This window comes from Bombus fervidus, chromosome 3 (assembly GCF_041682495.2).
Source record: "Bombus fervidus isolate BK054 chromosome 3, iyBomFerv1, whole genome shotgun sequence".
Classification (NCBI taxonomy): Eukaryota; Metazoa; Arthropoda; class Insecta; order Hymenoptera; family Apidae; genus Bombus; species Bombus fervidus.
The window spans coordinates 19197272-19217130 of NC_091519.1; the positions used below are offsets into that span (position 1 = coordinate 19197272).

The 19859-nt window shown below is 42.3% G+C and overlaps 1 protein-coding gene and 1 long non-coding RNA gene across 7 annotated transcripts in view; one reads left to right on the plus strand and one right to left on the minus strand.

Annotated features, from left to right (window-relative positions):
* Positions 1–19535, plus strand: part of Exd (PBX homeobox extradenticle) — a 41349-nt gene extending 21814 nt beyond the window's left edge. Inside the window, exons 3-8 of one of the 5 annotated variants that reach the window (XM_072000547.1) lie at positions 2307–2560; positions 6276–6466; positions 7732–7867; positions 8106–8202; positions 9729–9916; positions 13448–19535. In XM_072000547.1, the coding sequence (XP_071856648.1) occupies positions 2307–2560; positions 6276–6466; positions 7732–7867; positions 8106–8202; positions 9729–9916; positions 13448–13465 (884 nt within the window). In that variant the 3' untranslated portion in view covers positions 13466–19535. The remainder of the gene's footprint in view (positions 1–2306; positions 2561–6275; positions 6467–7731; positions 7868–8105; positions 8203–9728; positions 9917–13447) is intronic. The other 4 variants (XM_072000548.1, XM_072000545.1, XM_072000546.1 and 1 more) reach the window with 4 other exon arrangements.
* Positions 1959–7303, minus strand: LOC139985812 (uncharacterized). 2 transcript variants are annotated; one of them, XR_011799504.1, is made up of 3 exons: positions 7027–7297; positions 6166–6594; positions 1959–6106 (listed from the first exon to the last, which is right to left on the minus strand). It is a non-coding gene; the product is annotated as an uncharacterized lncRNA (long non-coding RNA). The 2 variants fall into 2 exon arrangements; XR_011799503.1 differs by having other exon boundaries at positions 1959–6594; positions 7027–7303.
* Positions 19536–19859: the final 324 nt, after the last annotated feature.

Consider the following 19859-nt stretch of genomic DNA (forward strand, 5'->3'; position numbering starts at 1 on the left):
AATGTTAACTGCTAGTAAAACTGAGTTTACGTGCTTGTAAGGACCCCCGCTGGAGGTTAGCAGTCTCTGCGCCTTGCCGACTCGGTACCAAGGGCCTCCCCTTACACCCCTTAATAGCCAGATTATTGCCCGTAAGCCACCCCCGATTACTTTCTTCCCGCTCGATACCCGAAAATAATTTCGGTCGAGCGCTTAATTTTGCACGCCGCGGCACATGTTCCTCTTTCACGGATGCGCAAACTCTTCGTACCGCTCTGTAAAATATAATCCCACGTTTCCAAGACGCTTTCGCCTGGATTTCATTTTTGTAACTCGAGATAATTTCCATGTTTTACGTGTCGTTTAAATTTTCTAAGATGCGTTCTATTTTAGACAAATTTTGCAAGTTTCGATAGACCTCGGTAGCTAACCTCTCCTCCTGCCATGAAATAAACGAAAGTACCGCCGATAGTTGACGATCGTTTAACTTTCAATGGAACAACTTCCTCCTTACAGCATCACCGTAAACGTACGTTTTATTTCTTTGCTACCTGAGCGAACGACGCGGGTGAAGGTTTTTCATTTTTAATTACCAACAGTAGCGTGAAAAGTTCTCGGCCGCTGTACCACGGGCAGCAAAGTTTTAACGATATCCTCCTGCTGACTGCTGGTAACCTCCACCTAACTCGTCCTCGAAAACTGGCAACTACTTGTTCGCAACATCTTCCGTATCGCGTTGCAAACGTTCTTTTTAGTTATCGAATATATAGAACTCTTCGTAACGATCTTAAAAAGTTAGCTCGCCACCGCTAAACCAATGGATTCCAAATTCAGCTTTCTCGAGAATCAACGGAAAGTTCGAGGATGATTCTCCCTTGTGTAAGGGAGATTCATTAACGAACGGGAAGGCACTGACAGAGTCAGCGCGTAACCGTAGTAACATCTTTCTCAAAGAAACGGTTCCCCAGTGATCGACTTTGTGTCTTCGCCCTTTCAGTCAAGTCCCTGGAGGAATTTGAAACTTCAACCCCTTCGCCGGCGTTGCAGACCTAATTGTTACACTTCGTATAAATGCATTAGTTCCGCGCATTCGTTTCACGGTCCCACGAATCCCGGCGAACTTTCACACCCTTCTCCGTTTCTCTTTCGTCTCTGGAGACTTTTTTTCCAGAAGCCAGCAACTATATAGAGTCAGGAGAGGAAAAGGGAGAGAGAGAGGGAGAAAAGAGGTCCTAACGAATTTAAATGCCGCTCAAATAACCGCAAATGTAATTAATTCAATCTTTAAATCTCAGTCGAGGGATACGTAGGGTTGAAACATCGCGTCGTTCGTTCAAAAACGCAACGTAGTATTTTTTACTTAACTCTTACTTTAGTTAAGCTATTTGAATAGCTTTTTGTGCGTTTAATTCTTTCGTTTCTTCTATCGATAGTCACGATCGTTCAGTGACATTCATCTTTTCGTTTATGTTCGCACGCCTCTTTAGTCCCGCGAGTTTCTCTCGAAACAGCTACTTTCACGCCTGAGTCTTTGTTTTGGCTAACTTTCCCGCTCGACAAACAACGTACTCGTCACTTTTTAAAATCACAGGAAGAATAATCGGTTCCGTGGGGAAGTATATCTCGCGGCAGTTTGCACGAGTTTCCTGGGCTGTCGTTCATCCCCTCGGCGTGCTTACTCGTGCGTGCACGTGTTGGTTTACGTAGCAAGGAGGGGGGTGAAAACTGTCGAAAGATGCATCTTTCTGGAAGAACTGTCACACGAGGCGAACAACGGAAGGAAAGAAAAGGAAAGAGAAAGTGCCTCGCTCTCTGTGGTTTTATGGGTCGTCCAGCTCCATCATGCGCCGTAAAAGTACGATAAAACCACTGTTATACCGTGGAAAACCAACCCCGTTTTAAAGCACTGCGTGCATCGGCCCTTAAGACAAAAGGAACGAAAGGATCGAGAGACCGGGATGAAGATACGAGCGAACATCGAAGTAAAATTGATTCTTTTATGATCGATAAACGCACGCGACTTTTCCCAACCTGCTCTGTCTCTTTTCTCGTGGAAACACGATCTCGCGCTGGGGGTTCGCCGTTGCTCCTCGTCCATGGAGAAAAATTCTCACGATAGCAAAGTCAATCACTTCGATGTGCTTGCAACCACGGGGATGCTTTTAACATTTTTCTCGATTAGTCCAAGATTTTGCTAATTAGAGCAAGATCCAGTGCGATCTTTCTACGTTCACATCGAACGTTGCTCGTTCGATCGTTCGAACGTATAATTGACACGAGTATGATACATTATATATCGAAGCTTTGATGATTTTTTACTGTTTCAGTTCTATCTTTACGAAATACTCAGGAAGAGGAACCACCCGATCCGCAGCTAATGAGGTTGGACAACATGTTGATCGCGGAGGGTGTCGCAGGACCGGAAAAGGGTGGTGGCGCGGGAGCTGCGGCCTCTGCCGCGGCGGCAGCGGCGGCTGGACCACCTGGACAACCCGACAACGCCATCGAACATTCGGATTACAGAGCCAAACTTGCCCAAATTAGACAGATTTACCACCAGGAGTTGGAGAAATACGAACAGGTTCGTAAATGGTCGTTCTCTTATCTTCCATACATCGCAGACTGTTACTGGAATTTCAGGTATTCTTTTTTCCGTGCTCGTCGTTAAATTCTCGAAAAAGTAAAGTGTTTCCGAATGCTCGATGTAATCGAATATAAGGGGTCACTGTGTAGTTTTTTCGCGGGATTTTTTTCTACCCTCGGGCTAAGCGATAAGAGGCCAGTTTAAGGGTAGCGGCGGAGTACGAGACTCGTCTCTGTTCGACGATTTGCGTGCTAATGAACCGACTCACTCGTGTTAAGTAAAATCTCGCGTGTCGGCCAGGTTAACGGTTGTATCACGAACTACGGATCTCTATAATGTCAGGAAATTCCCTACAGGCTATTGTGTTTCGCGCTCGAAATTCGACGAACTTGTAAAACTTTACCACCAGCCTGTCCTAATACTTTTGTAAAATGTTCCACCTTTTTGATAACCCGTTAACGCTCGATTCCTTTGCGAGATCGATTAGACCGTCGATCGAAGATCCTTAAAATCGCCTGCACGAATTACCAATCACCGCGTATATCAACCGGAATATCGATTTGCTTTTTCATCCAAGCTATTTCGTATCCGGTTCCCAGTTTCGTTATTTCTATCGTGAAAATCCAACGTTATTTGCTAGCACCGTGCCGTTGTAACGCATTCGATTCCAGCTCATTAATATGCGCGCGATTGAAACGAAAAGCATCGGTGGCGTGCAACGCGCATGATCTCTCTCCCACTCGCCACCACTCACTTATCAACGATAAAAGCATAATTCTTTTTAACGCCTCTCGTGTTTTCTCTCACTTTTGCATACTTTGCAAATAACCGTGGCCCGTCGTTCGTACTGGCTCGGCTCGTGTATTCGCGCGTACATAAATACCAAATAACTCGTGCTCGAGTTCAGTGTGAAAGAGAAAGAGAATAAGATAGAAAGAGAGAGAGGAGGGGAGTGAGAGCGTGCTTTAATTGCCACACCCGTTTCGACCCCATATTTCACCGTGTGTCAGCGGTCTTGATGTCTCCCCGCAGTAAATACGCACACCCTTGCTTTGAGGTCCACCGGCCTGTATATGGACGCGTGTGGAATTCTTTGTAGACGCAACAATATGAGAACGCGGTTCGTGTCGAGATGTATGGCGCTCGCGTGCACACAGGCCGGTGCAACTGCAGTTACCGGGGGTAGAGTCGACGCTCTATCGATAAGCCTGATCATTAACAAGTTTAAACCCCATCCTGCTCTTTCCCTTCTTCTAAGAGTCAAACGTTATCGAGCCCGATGCTTTCGTTTTACTTCCGTTTTTCGCCTTTCTTCCAGCGTTTACCTTTAACCACATAGCCGATCTTTTATCTCTTTGTTCGACGTTAAATTCGGTTTTCGTTCCTTTTTCGGAATAACGTCAAGCGAGATTCGCTGCAAAATAAAATCCACTTCTGGGAGAACATCTCTCTCTTTTTTTACGCCGCTTTATTCGTATCGCCTGCAAGCTCGCGATTGTTATTTAAAGGAACAACGTATAACAACCTTGTTCCGAACGGTATTCGGATAGCCGTGCAGTTCGGTGAGCTTGGATAATACAATGTATCGAGTTCTGCCGTAGAATATATTGCCGCGATTAAAAGTAACGTTATTACCGGTTGATATCGTCGTAGCCAAAAGTTTTATCATAACCGAAATTTACTATTCAAACTCGCCGCGCCCGAGTCACTGCATTAGGGTGAACGTCTGCCTGACTATGCAAAATGGCGTGACAAGTACGAGAATAGAACCGCATCGAGTTTTACGAGATCGCGTGATCACGGCCAACAAATACCGTCTGGCATGAATCTTACTGGTGCATGCCCTCCTTTGTTTTGCCCGATTCTTCCTACAGATTTTAACCTTTTCTCTGCGAGCTTTCTGTGCGTTAAACCATCGTCTTTCCTTCGCTGAACAAAATTTACGCAAAGTCGTACATACCTTTTTTCCTAACATTTCGTAAAATTCAATCCATTCTGTTTTTTTCGTTTCTTCTTCCTCTTTCCTTCTTTTTCTTTTTTTTTTCTTCTCGTCTTGTCTCGTTATCATAATTCAGGATAATGGGGATTGCGGCAATTCGTTCATGAAAATTGTTGCAAAGTTCGCTAAATTCGATTACACAAGAAAGGAAGGCTATCGTATATCGCGGTAACCGCACAACAACCGCGGCAGACGTAACCACGACCAGGTATATTTAGCAGCATGCAGGTTGGAATTTCGATAACGCTCGCGAGCCAAAACCCTCGCGGTGTTATATCCGCGAAATATTACACGCGTATTAATAGAGCGAACTGCAGTAAAATTAGAGCCACCATGAGAAATTTCATTTTGCACGGAGACGAATTAACGATCGTCATCGGGACACTTGTTGGCTTTGCCGTTTCAGGAGACGAATATCGACGTTTCGCGATTCCCTAACCTCCCTCAAACTATCTACCACCATCTTGATTGATACGATACGGTTGTACAAGAATCCACGACCTCGTCCCTGCCTTCGTCTTCGTGCGTTACCTCGCCTTTTATAAGCCATCTATAGTACTTGGCTCGCGGCACAAGTTTTCATTACGATGTCCAACTATATCTTTTGCGTGCGGTACTTTTCCTTATCGGACGACAAATGTTTCGCTTTAAAGAGAAACTGGTATTTACTGGTATTTACCTCACAATTACCCTTTGTTCGATAAAGAGCTGTAACAACACCTGGCGGTTCGCTGGTCGATTTAAAAATTCCTGCTAAATTACTTAAGAAAATATTACTTTTTGGTTCGTCGTTCCGATAATTTGAAAATTGAAGGAAACACAAATACGTAGAGAAGAGCATAATTCTCAGTGGGTTTTCCATCCAATCCACCTACTCGAGATCGTCCCAAACCCCTCGTCCTAGGTGAACAGCGAGGCAGGAACGAAGCTGATCCACCCCACCAAGTCGGTGGTACGCTCGTGCAAAGAGAGAAGAGCAGAAAGGAAGAGAAGAGAACGAAGAGAAACGGGGTGGATGGAAGAAAGACGAGGAGAGTACCAGGGTATGGCGGCAGAGTGGAATCCATTTCGAAATTGCGAGCCACCCTGTCCGACTTCTCCCCTGCCAACCTCTTCCTTCTAACGCCTTCCCTCAGGAAAATCCACCCTCCTCCGGTACCCTTCGCCCCCCTCGTTCGCTCCCTTTACCTCTTTCCTTTTCCTACCACCTTACCTTCTCCCTTTCTTTCCACCAGGCGCCCGTGTCCTTTCTTCGCTCCCTCCCGAAGGTAGCGTGCTCGTCTCGAATACTGATATCGAGCAAAGTCCTTTTTCCCTTAAACCGAGCAGCCACCAGGAATAATGCATTATACGTACGCGCCTTTCTTCTCGCTTTTTTTTTTTTACCCTCGATCCTCGCCCCTTCTCTCCCATTTTTCGGTCTTCCGTCCTGCTTCTCCCAAGGCTTTCCTCCGCTTCCCTTTGCGATTTCGTTCTTACCTCGAAACGTCAGCGATCTTCCAAGCCGACTTTTGACGTTCAGACGACCTTTCTTTCTTCCTTTCCTGTATCCAAAGAAAACTCGTAAGGTCCTTTAGACGATACATACCGTGCTTCTTCTTACCTGGACCGAGCGTTTGTCCTCGATTTTTATCCATTTTAGGCTTTGAAGCGCGGAACTCAATGATCACGAGTGTTTGTCAATAACGAGGTGACTTTTTGATTTTTTCTCAGGCGTGTAACGAGTTCACAACCCACGTAATGAATCTCCTGAGGGAACAAAGTCGTACCAGGCCAATCACGCCGAAGGAGATCGAGAGGATGGTTCAGATTATTCACAAGAAGTTCTCCAGCATCCAAATGCAGCTTAAACAGTCTACCTGCGAGGCGGTGATGATTCTGAGGAGTCGATTCCTCGACGCAAGGCGAGTGTTTGTCGCATAAACGTTGTTCGTTTATTTTTATTATGTTCAAATCGCCGTCACAGTTTTCATCGACATGATTTTCACCGATGAATCGATCGAACGTATCGACACTGTCTTAATTCCTTAGCCTGAAACAACGAGCGAGACTCTCGATAAGAAATTTTGGTCAAAAACAAAAAACACGAGCCTGATTCATGGTACTTGAGCCGAGACAAACGTAAACAACACGAGTCAGACTCGTGGTTCAATTGTTCTCGATATTGTGTCACTTTCGTCACGCGTAATTCTTTCTTACGTTCACACCTTACGTTTAGGCTATAATTCCCTAAAAGAATTAAACAACCCTTATACCTATCGTGACAATAAAAAGAAGATCTAATATCGACGATAGTAGTGAGAAGTATGTTGCTATCGCGAATAACGATTCGATAGATTCTCATAATAATGAATGGTAACGATATTGTGCTTCATTGTTTCGAAAAATATCACACAGTTGAATATCACTAATTTTCTACGAGTTTTCTCAAAATATTATTAATTTAAATCAAGTATTAACTTACAAGTTGCTACTGTTACATTATCCACTTTCAAATAATAGATCATTTTTCTTCACCGATGAATCGATCGTAATTACTTATCAGACATCTTAAAAATTACTAGTTGTGCACAAACGTGTTTATTATTTCACAATTACTTTCGTTATACCGAAATATACATGTTACGAGACGCGTACATTTTGCGCCAGTTCGAGCACACGACTAAACAGCTAAATTGCTCGACGCTTGATCGACCTTCTTGTTTATTGTGGCCCGACCAATCGGCAGTTAGCGTGTAGGACAAGAGGTTATCGGCAACAGTTTCTAACGACATATATTCTCTGTGAATTATATACATCATCGATAACGTATAACGATAAACGAGTTAATAACAGATAGATACGTTCGAAAGAAGAAATAAAAGTGGAAAGAAATATTTTTATATCGGAATGTAAAATACAAATATTCGTCTATCAGTAGATTTTCTGAAAATAAACACACAAATTTTCAAGTAATTAAGATTGAATTAAATTTGATTTAAACGTAATCGGTTATAACCAGGTGGTCAAGGTCTCCTACCGTTGAACGTTGTGGATCACTGATATTATCAAACAAACCTATCGTCGATTAAAATCGTATGGATTTAGGACTGGTGTAGTGTAGTAGTGTACAACAAGCGAAAGGTGAATGTTATCCGTTGTGAAAAGAAAACGAATTGTTACGTTACAGGCGTAAGAGACGGAATTTCAGCAAACAAGCGTCGGAAATTTTAAACGAATACTTTTATTCGCACCTCAGTAATCCGTATCCGAGCGAAGAAGCGAAAGAAGAGCTCGCACGAAAGTGTGGAATCACCGTGAGTCAGGTAGAGTAAATCAAAATATTTCTCGTAACTTGGAACCGTTGCTATCGCGTAACGATAATTCGTGTCTATCGATACTAATTTCGAAATAACGAAAGTTACTGAAACAATTTTTGAGTGATCGAACGTTTTTCAACATCGGCCAAAGATTTGCTAAATGCGATAAACCGATTATTTTAAGACATTTTAAAAATAATATGTTGCTTAACGACCTTGACAGAGTTGTTTGTCGTATTTGTAGGTTTCCAATTGGTTTGGCAACAAGAGGATACGCTACAAGAAAAACATAGGTAAAGCACAGGAGGAGGCGAACTTGTACGCAGCCAAAAAGGCAGCTGGTAAGTTCCGTCCTTCGCAAATGAGCGACGGGTGTTCCTTGAAGAGTTCGTTTCGATAGCTTGCTCGTATTAAGGATATCGATCAAAATGAGCAATAAATTATAATATGAAAGTTAAACGGTTGAAAAATTCGATTCTTTTTAGTAGCCACAGTTGATACTGGCGGAGTGTTGCTGAGAAAACGACAACTGCTCGAGAGCAAACTCCTTTTACATACTCGGACAGATTATTATTTAGTGAAATTTCCACTCAACTCCAGTAGCGTTTCTTCGCATCATCTTCTTTTCATCGTCGCGAACATTTTTGTATCGAACTCGATATTGGTGTAGAGGAAAACTTTACGTGGCATAGCGGTTTCTCGTTATCGTAAATTATCGTGAGATTCAGTTATTCGTTACTCGTTGTTCGACTTGGCTCTGCCACCGTTGTTGTTCCGGCTGACTAAGAAATCTTTTAGGAGGAAACAAAATTATCGACTGGAGTTCGTAGCCTTTTTCTTTTTTTCTTTTCGCTATATAAAGATACACGTTCAACTTGGAGTTGTACAACCATCTTAAATCATGCAACTGTCTTAACGTATCTCTCGCAAACACGACACGACACGACACGATTTCCTTCGATAACGACACGTCATCTCGGTTCATTCGTATTTACTCTTTCGCATTCTCCAGGAAATTAGAATAAAAATTCCGAGGGTGTTTCTTCTAGAAATTCTTCGCATTCGTACAACTTGCTGGTCGCGATTACGCGTACTGTTCTTAACAACCGAGACGTTTCTTTATTTTAGAGGGCAAGGCGAGATATTTTTAACTTACCAATTATACGGAGAAAGAGGGAACGAAAGATGAGAAGAGCGTAGGAGAATACACGAGTGCAGGAGGGCGATGAGATGCCGGCGTTCTCGCGTTTCTTTCGACACCCTCCATGCATTTGTCTTTCCTCAGCCACGCTCCTGGTAAACGGGCCGCAGTCTTCTCGTAATTAAAGAAACGGAATTCCAGCGATACTGGCGCCAGCACTGCGCAACCCAGTACTTCGTCTCGGATAGCGGAAATGTTTTCGCGTTTCGAAGGAAAAATTACTCCTGTTACATTGTAAAGTAACCAAGCTAATTTCCAAGTTATTCTGTTGTCGTTCAAATATTCGTATCGGTACTTTACACGCAGTCTCGATAATAGAAAATTCGTCGAAATTTCGCTTTCATTCGATAATTCGTTCATTCGATACGAAATCGTCGAAGACGATTTCACGATACGTATGTCGATTGAATTAATCGGTGGCGTCTATAATTAGTCCTATTGGGAATTATATATATGTATATATATGTCGTGTTAAGAAGTCGATGAAATTCGAGGGAAAGATGAGCATCGACGACGCCACCGATTACACGAGATACAAAATTAGAAACGAGCTCACGTTTTTCTTTTTTTTTTTTTTTTGCGATAAACGAAGATGTTAATCAGTGAGGCGGAAGAACTTAAAAGACGCACCCTCGAATTTTGTATGCACCGCGATTGTTTCTACAGCAGCTTTTGCAGGAGCGTCGCCGTACAGTATGGGTGGTGCCAGTCAAGGCACCCCGACGCCGATGATGTCGCCGGCGCCACCCGGTGGGCCACAAGACATGGCCGGATACGGGATGGGCATAAACGGTAGCGACTACGGCTCGCAGCCGTACAACGACGGCTCCATGGGCTACGATCCTATGCACCAGGTAACCGTCAGAACTTCTCTTTTTAAATAAATTCATTTCTACCTCGTAGTCAGCAATCATTGCCTCGCTTTTATCAATGCCCTCTTGCATTCTTTCAGCATGTTAGATAAGTCTTGATAACGCTTAGCCCTGATGTCTAGGGGTGTTCAGTGTGGCTCGAGTGAATGGAAAGAGACGGCAAAACTTATCGTTTCCGTTTCGTTTCGTTTTGTTTCATCTTAAACGAATAATCATCGTATTTGGATGTAACAAGGTTGGGAACGCTGCTCTCGATTTCCATCCATTTTCAAGCCATAGCATCGTGCTTCTATATAAACGCATGCGCATCTCACCGCATATTCACACATATTGTGAGAAAGGACGTTTGAATGGGGAAGAGAACGAGGGTACGAAAGAAAGAGCAAGTAGGCGGAAGGGAAATGCAGCGAATGTGGTATCGGTGTTGGTGAAAGAAAATTTGAGCTCGTGCTTATATACAGGGTGATTCAGTTTCAAGCAAATCAAAAACATAAAAAAAAAGAGAAGTGTAAACGTTAAATACATACACATATTAAGTGTAATTACAGGCTGATGATTTCTATTATCGATCGAACACTCTGTATGGAGTTGAGCGCGCGTGAATGCCGTGTTATGATAGCTTGTAAAGAACCGCGCGTGCGTCTGTAGGTGCAAGTAGGTGCGTGTTGTTAGAATATATAGGACTGGATTGGATATGCTGTTGCTGGCCCATAAAGATGGGCTTAGAGGAAGCCGATAATGGTGGCAGGAGCGGAAGTTTGGAGGAGAAAGAGTATCAGGGTGTGCACACGGAGTCAGCAGCAGCCAGTAGCATAAGGGTTGCTTAGTATGCATTGGAGTTGCTAAGTCACTTTTTAGGTAGGGCTGCTCCCTCACATATTAATAGACTTGGTAGGTGCGCGGCTCTGCTTCTAACGAGCTGCCTCTCTATTCGACCGATGAAACGCAACGGGGCTGTATCTTTCGAGATCCGATTCCTCCGTATCTGACACGTAAACGAACAGCGGTGTCGTGATTTCTCTAAATCTCGTTTGTTGTTTCTTCTTTTTATTAGGTTTCCAATGACAGCCTTTAGAAGGTACAGTCGTGAAAAAAATAAAGTCGCGTCAAAGGATAAAAGGATCGATATTTGAAATTGTAACTATGCGTTAGCAATTTCTGTCCTTATGGTTGGCCCTTGTATTCGCGTTGTTTCAAAACAAAGGAACAAAATGTATCGTACAGCTTGCGTCCGGTTCCTCGAATCCAGTAAATCTTTCTGACATGCAATTTCGACGGTGTCACGTGATAAAGAGTGACGTTGAATTAAATTCATGCACATATACAAACGGGCGAGCCGGTTGCTGCTCGACCAGCTCGGAAATTCGTAGATATTCTCAATTGCTAGATTAAATATCCCTCTTGTCGATACGCCAGCCGTTTGTCTGTGCGTATTTCGTTACAAATGTTGCACCGCGTCATCGTTGACTCGCTTCAAAATACGTTCTGATGCCGGACGTTCAAATCTCTATCGAACGAAAAGTGTATCTTTATCGCTCTATTACCTATGTATTACCTGCAATACCTCGTATATTCACGCTGCTCTTAAAACATTCCCCTGTATCGATTTATATATGTATATATATGGAAAAGGGAGAATCGAAAAAGCAAAAAGAATCGTTTGGTTAACGCGTATCGTCTTTAAAGTGATCCGCACTGAGAGCTATTCCGCTCTTACGTTATCTTCTCCGTTCGTATTTTTCTCATTACCGTTGCATTTCCAGAAATTCGAATCGACCAGGAAAACCGGAGAAGTTCGCAGGAAAATTAATTTCGCGGTTCATCCGGTTCGGCCATGGTTCCAGTCCCATGGGCGAGAACCCGCTCGAAATGAAGCGACTAAAATGCATGCTTTCTCCTAGCTGCCGCGTTTTCAAATCACCTCTGCTTCTCGTTTCGTTCTCTACCTTCGTCTGGTTCGGCTACGTCTGAACTCGCCTATTCTTCACTTCTTTCTCGTTACCGTGAACGTCCAAGAATTTTCTCGAGTCGAACGCTCGTGCTTCTTCTATCTCGCTTTGAATTCTCCACCAACTCAATATCCATCCAAATCAACTTTGAATTTTCTTCTTTTCCTCCCCTTACGTGTTACATCTACCGAAAGAGTTTAGAGTACAGAATAAACGTGCTTCGAATTGCGCTTTCACCGGCAATTGGCACTAAAAAAAAAAAAGACCTCGTAGCAATGATAAAAACGCCCTTGCTGCTGCAACTGGCACTAACGTTTCCATAATCGCATACATAACAAAAAGGCAATTGCTTGCACACGATTATATGTATAATGTATAAGCACCAAGACTATTTTTTTACACATCGTGTCGGATCTGTCTAACATAACGCCCGTTTGGCCGATCTATAATCCGTTTTCCCGTTGCTACACTTTTGTCTGTGGTTTCATTTGATCTTTTTTATAACCCCGATTTTTAATCGCTGTTGGTTGGTACCCCGAATCTAACAAAACGAAGCAAAGAACTGTGTTTGTTGCAACAAGAAATTGGGGTGCGGAGTGTCTAACGTGTGTTCGCACGATTTCCAACTGTATTCTCTTGGCTCAACAACAAAAAAGGAACAAATCTTCAAGATACGTCTCTGTCTTCTTTTTTTTCTTTTTTTTTTTTTTGTCTTTGTATTTTTCAAGTAATATCGATCGACTGTCGGATAATCGCACCTGCTTTTCGTATGCTTGTCGGGAAGATATCTACTGATAACGAAGAATTTTAAACGTAGACTTGCTAAATATAATTTACGCTACACCTATAGGGTGTCGGAGAACTCTTGAAAGAAATCTAAAGTTTCAGTAGATACCAACTTACTTCTCTCGATATTCGGACTCGTTTCACGATTTTTCCTATATAGAAAATAACTTGGGAGCACACGTAACTCGATTTATTAATTGGGTGATCCGTTCGTAATTTCGCGATCGCATATCGTACGATATATATATCCGCGGTATATTTACGTGAGATAGCGAAGAGGGAAATTTCATTTCAGCGAGATATGGCGCGAGTTTGTATCTCGAGAGAAGGCAAGGAGACCCGGAAAGGGGGATCGATTGGCAAAAATGCACCGACGGCCGCGCGCTTTCAAGCGCATTGTTACAAGCACAGTTCGCACGGTCTTGCACCTGTAATAATATCGTTACGATTGATCAGTCGTCTGTTCCTTGGTCTCTTCTACTCTCCATCACCTAACGATTTGGCTGATACACGAATTTCGTCGACGAACCGTCCATCTTCGCGAAACGCAATTCCCGATTGATCAGACTACAGTTCTGTTTATGCGATTTTGCCACAGTTCTTCGAGAAATATGCTTCTCTGTTCGATCTATTCGATAGTGAATTTCGTTGCTCCGAGGAAGATGTACGGTTCGGTGGACTGCTAGGGTGGTCGGCTGTTTGCTCTCGAACACAAGCTGAATCCAAATTCGTCCCGTTTGAATTCACTTAGATCTTTTTTCTTTCTCTCTTGATGCAGATGAAACGAAATTCATAGAAGGCGACAGAGAGTGAGAGAGACATCGAATCAGACTTCACGCAAACAGAGTACGCAATTAGAGAGTGAAAGAAAGAAAAAAAAAAAAAAATTGAGAGAGCCAGTAAGGAGCATCGCGGAAAGAAAGGAAAAGACGAGAATCGCGCGACCTGGCTAAAGTAAACGAGAGATTAAAAGAAAAAAGAGCCACACGGCTGGTGCGTGTCCACTGATCTCAGCCTTATGTGCTTTCTGTTGTGTTCACAGTGACGCGCCGTGCCAACGAAAAATCCAATTGCGATCGTAGATTCGTCATCGAGCTCGACGTGTGCTGGCTTTGCGCGAACGCGTGAATCCGCTTGCGTTTCACGAGAGATTGGAGGAATGCGTGAAGTATGTCTGAGAGAGATTCGCGAACGATGTTCGAGATTAGAAATCGGCCAGCCGTTCAGGATGTATCGTCATTCGTTGCAACAAGCACAGGTCTCTTTCCCTTGAACGGTCGAAACGACGAGTTTCGAAAAGAGACAGACGAAATTTCGAACAAACCGATTCGCATAGAATCGAGACATCGACTCGTAGATAGTGCAATATACTCATAATTATTATATAAATACATTTATACGCGTTCTTTCTTTTTCTTTTTTTTTTCTTTTTTTTTTTTTTGTTGATATTATTCCTGGCGCTTGATTCTTCGAGCCTTTTTCACGTATCGTGTCGTTTTTGTCGTCTCGCTCGAAGCCGGGAACTGACGATCAACGAATCAACCGGAAATGAGATATTTTTCAAGCGACGAATTTTTTTATCGAACTTTGTTCGTTCGTTGTTCTGCCTGAGACGTTTTCACAGCGACGTTCTCGCCTTCGAGCTCGTTTCTAGATTTAGACTTTGCCGAATGTGCAATAAAACTTGTGTAGCAGGCCTTCTTTGAGCGAGAAAAGCACGAGGTAGCTCGTTTATTGGTAGGTTACTGAATTGGTGGGGTAGCGAGTAGTAAATTAATCCGAGCCAATCGTATCGGTGGAACACGGCCGATCAAAGAACGAACGCTTCGTCGCGCCTTTTACTTTTTATCTCGCCAACAGTTCGCTGTATTTAACCGATAACGATGGTTCCGAAGGGATTAACGAATCGATGTTTGAAACTAGGCAGCTTATGATATCCCGGAAATACGGGCAAGTAGACTGCAAGCATATCGTAAACGCGTATCGTCGCGTTACTTTCGAAACAAATCGTCCCCTGGCAGTTTTTCGTGCGCCATCAACCACGCCTGTTTGTTGCGCGTAATAGCACGAGATCAGGCGAACGAGTACGATCTCTGTCCGTGCTACAGCTACTTATAGACTATCTGTGCTATGCAGATACATCCTCGAAGAACGCACCATGCGGTTTCTTGTCGCTCTCGTATGGCTTCCGATACTTAATCCTACAATTAGAATATCTTCTACAGAGTTTCGCATCGCACTGCAATGTATTCGTTACATATACACATACACGTTTAAGAATACACGACACACATACGCTGACTTACAAAGTGATATACAAAGAATGACGCAGATCAGAGAATTCTTTACGGATGGATAATTCCTCGAGAGACATCTTCGTGGCATGCATGGCTGCATGTAGAATTAAAGTTTATACGTTTATACTGGTCTTACACAGTAGTACGTGTGTGCGTTTATCATTACTTCTACATATTCTATTATTATTTTTTTGTTGTTGTTTTCTCCTTTTTTTTTTTTTTTGTTTTTGCGGGACGATTGGCTGGGGTTTTCTGGGTGAATAGATAAAAGGCGAAAGGAGATGAGAGAGCGTGAAAGAGGGCGGATGTCAAAGATTTCATATTTAGTTCATTTGCAGAGTTATACATTTTTCGCGTAGATAGTAGAATAGGCGCCGGTTTGTTGCATTGGCAAATTAGAGTGAAAGGATTTCCTAGTTTTGCTGTTTGTTCCTTTGTTCGCAATCATCATCTCGATCATTAGAATCTTTCGTGTTATGTAGCAAATCCTTTCGTGCTCGTAACGGGAGTCGAACGTATTCTTTTCATGAAAATAAATAAATAAATAAATAAAAAAGGAAGGAAAAGAGAAAAGACAGTTGTTAAAAAAAAAAGAAAGAAAAAAATGGAAAGAAAAAAAGAAGGACGTTGCGAAGCAAGAAGATAAAAATCGATATCCTGATACGAGCAGCCAATTCAAATAGCCCGCGCTTTCGTAAAATTCCATATAATTTGTATATCATGGTTATTCGAGAAACGTCTGTCTGTGCTGACAAAAAAATGCGTAAAGTTGTGAAACGAAGGCGATGCTTAGTGACCAATGACACGCAATTTTGTCGCCACCTGCAGGGAATAAAGACAGAGAGCTAAAAATCAATTGAAAAAAAAAAATCGAAAAAAAATGACGCAGGGAAAGGCACTGGCTGGGGGGCCTGGTGCGACCGGATGGATGCAACAACGCGAGGCGGTGCCGGAATTTCCGCCACTCCACGATTCAGCGGACTCTGATTCCGACCGAGAAAATGAAAAACGACCGCGCGTCTAAAATTACTTTTGGGATGAGCGACCTAGCATGGTAACGAAACTAATAAAACAAAATACATGCAAAAAAAAGCAGCAACAAAATTGAGAGAGAAAAAAGAGAAAAAAGCATAGAGTAGAGTGTATGTCAGAGAAAGAGGGGAAAAAAAAAAAGAGCAGACGTACCGCTACCGGACAACCAGGAACCACGTCGTCACCCACTACCGACACGCACACGCTCTCATCGGCACACAGCCACATACACCAACATACGTATACACATTTGCGATAACGCGCACCTCCGAGCCACACACAAGGAAATAATGTTCGTTGGTGTTCCTACGATTAATAATAACATTAGTTTCCGGTTTTGAAACATTTTTCTCTTTTTCCGTCAAGAGAGAAGGCCAAACGCAGCGAAGCATGCGACGATATTAATTAGTCTATCGCGAATTAATCCGTAGTACACTTTTAGCAATTTCTCGAGATAAATACGACCACGAGAGAATGTTAGTTATTCGATGATTCGCGCATCGAACAGGAACAATTTCATACGCGCGTTCGCATCTTCTTTGCTTCTGGCCCTTCGATCTTGATAATCTTAATCTTGCCTTATCGAGTGACTGTGCACGGGCATCCACGTCACCTATTTACAAAGGATTTAAAGAGCGAAACGTGTAAGAGGAATTAAAAAAGAAAAGGCGGGTAGAAAGAAAGAAAGAGAGAGAGAGAGAGAGAGAAAGCGAGAGAGCGAGAGAGAGAGAGAGAGTGCGAGAGTATGAGAGAGTGGAAAGGACGGCGAACGATAAGAATCCGTAGGGCAATGTGCTCTTAAGAAACGTAGGTTCGCTTCTATTAAGACAATACAGCAGCGTACAGGCGCCTAGCTAAGGAGAGAGAGGGAGAGAGCGTATACAATCAACTAATTGTTTTACTTTTTACGTATGCCACATACACGCATACGTAGATGGACGTAGCTTGTACAGATATTTTTATTCTTTACGATCGCCCCTATCCCGATACCCTACGATTGTTCGGACGATTTGATTTTAAATATTTAACTTTGTCTTTGTAATCATTTTTACCCTCATGTTATGTATATCCCCCACTATAATACGTAGCGTAATTTTTTGCTGGGCAAGGATTTAAGGGAATAATATTTTGGACGTATATAAAGAAATATATATATCGTTTCTTTTCTTTCCCCCCCCCCCTTCTTCTTCATTTCTCGACGAGACAGATATTCATAGAAATTTGCGATCCGTCGTGAAGCAGCTTCCAGCCATATTTTCGATGTAATTCCTTTTAAATCTAATCCCAGCAGTATCCCGAGTATCGTGTAATGCTAGCGAATGTTTCTTACGTTCGATTATGGTTTAAGTTCCGAGTCTTAAGTTTAGCTTCGAATTATACTTTTATAGCGTTACGTTGACAATGTTTACGTGCTAATTTGTTCAATTTCGTTCAAATGCGAGGACACCATTTGCTGTTTCTGAGAAACACATCACGATAATTGTAATAAATTTCCAGCATTATTATTTATTTACTGAAATTTGAGTACACGCATGTGTTTCATAGGTATATAAGAAAACGATTCGTCGGTGTCCTCGCTGTACAAAGCTTAGTATCATCGTATACTTTGTTACGTTGAAAAATTGTGTGCATGATTGTACCTATGAGCGAACCGAAAAACTCGATTCGTTTTCTACGTAACTTTTTCCTTATTTTTCTGTAAAACAACGATTCAGCACGAGATCTTATTAAAATTTGTTTCCTTTATCTCTTTTGTTCTGTTTCGTTGATTTCAACAGCCGACACACGTACAGAGACACAGGTGTCGAATCCAGAATTCGAACTCCGCCATTTGATCGGTAGTCGCGAAGCGCCAAACTTTCGGCCACCAAACTTCTCGACCAAACTTGTTCATTCGGCTTCGATCACGCAACTTTTTGCAAATCAAAGTATATTTTCTAGCGAAGCAAAGCAAAGCATCGTCGTTTACATGGTTGCTAATCGGCTAATCGGCTAATCCGTCGAAACGTAGAGAAACGAATCGAAGTCGGATTTTTATCGATACTACTGCGTTTTTTCCGGTCGAACGGAAATGTTGTAAGTTTTGAAAGCGACGCGAGAAAACCCGATTTAACTGGATTCGACATTTAAAATATACGATTGCGCCTGTCTATCCTTAGTTGGTCGTACGTACGTAGGTACATATGTATTGTGTATACGTATACATGTGTATAAAAATATATATTCTATACTTTCGTATCTGTATAACTCCGTATGTCACGATTACGATGGTAAATTCCTACGATAAACTGGGCAGAAACGTAAAGATTGCGTTCCGACCAAGTTTTCCTTCGACCGTATGCGTGCATGAATCTGAATAGTCGCCGGAAAAAGATATTTCCGATAAATCATATTTGGCGTCACAAATCGTCTTCGTCGCTTTATTTCCTCGATTGTTTCAAAAAGTGGACACGATCGGGTGTTTCTTGACACTCGAGTTAACTTAGTGACTGAAAAAAGAAAAAAAAAAAAACGAATCGCGAAGAATTGTCAATAGTGCTTTTTCACGCGACTGTGTGATCACGCTCGCGTACACGGCCGGTACTGTTTGCTTTCAGGAGCTGTCGCCTTGAAATACTTAGAGGAATCGCAAGAAGATGCGCGAAACAGACAATTACGAGAATGAAATTAAGATGTAGAAACGCATATGTATAAGATGTATCGTGAAAATGCTCGCGCAATCCGATCACCTCACTATCTGTGATCCGAGGCTCGTCGTTAACACGGCGAGTAATACGAACTAAAAATCGATATTAAGCTATTAATGTTATGTAATACAGATTCTCTAAGCGAGAAGCGTTCACGTTCCTAAGCGACGCGCAAAAAGAAAGTCGCACCAGAATTCGACGAACGAACGATACGTTGTCGAGCTTTGGTTTACGATCGAAAGCTAACGAACAATACACCACCGCGATACGAAAAGTTCACCTAACATTCGCAATACACGTCATAGGATTAAGCAAAAGGGTTGGTTGTTTGTGCTTGCGAAAGAGAGAAGCGGCCAGAAACGGCAGATACCCCGTTCCTAGTCGGTTTATTGTCCTTTACCTTTCTCACTTCTTCGACTTGTATGACAACTGCTTCTTCCTCCTCCTTTTCTTCCACTCCAGCGTTTCCTCTTTTTGTTCCACGCTGTTTTGCGAAGATCAAGCGTGAACGCTTCTATGCATCGACGCCACCTTTCTCCCTCTCAGCGAGACTCATCGAGTGAAGATGGTCGAAATGAAAAGACAGTGAACGGAAAAGGGATGAAAATATAGAAACGTGATGAGCAAGCAGATAAAAAAGTACGATCGGGAAACAGAATAGAAACGAAGCAATGGTCCCGCGACACAACACTAATGTATACGATTTTTCAACATGAAAATATTATATATTGTAGCTATACATATAGAGGTATATAAAAGAGAATAGTCCATAGGCAAAAATGTAATAGCTAAGTACATCATTGTAACGACGATGCTAATTAGTAAAACGAGATTTATTTTATTATTATCATGGTCGCTGTTGTTTATTATTATTATAATTATTATTATTACTATTATTATTGCTATTATTATTATTATTAATCATCACTACTACTATTAACGCTTACTACTACTACTACTACTACTACTACTACTACTACTACTACTACTACTACTACTACTACTACTACTACTACTACTACTACTACTACTACTACTACCGCTGCTGCTGCTACTACTACTGCTGCTGCTACTACTACTACTACTACCACTACTACTACCACTACTACTACTACTACTACGACTACTACTACTACTACTGCCACCATGACTGATACTATTCCTACCAACATGA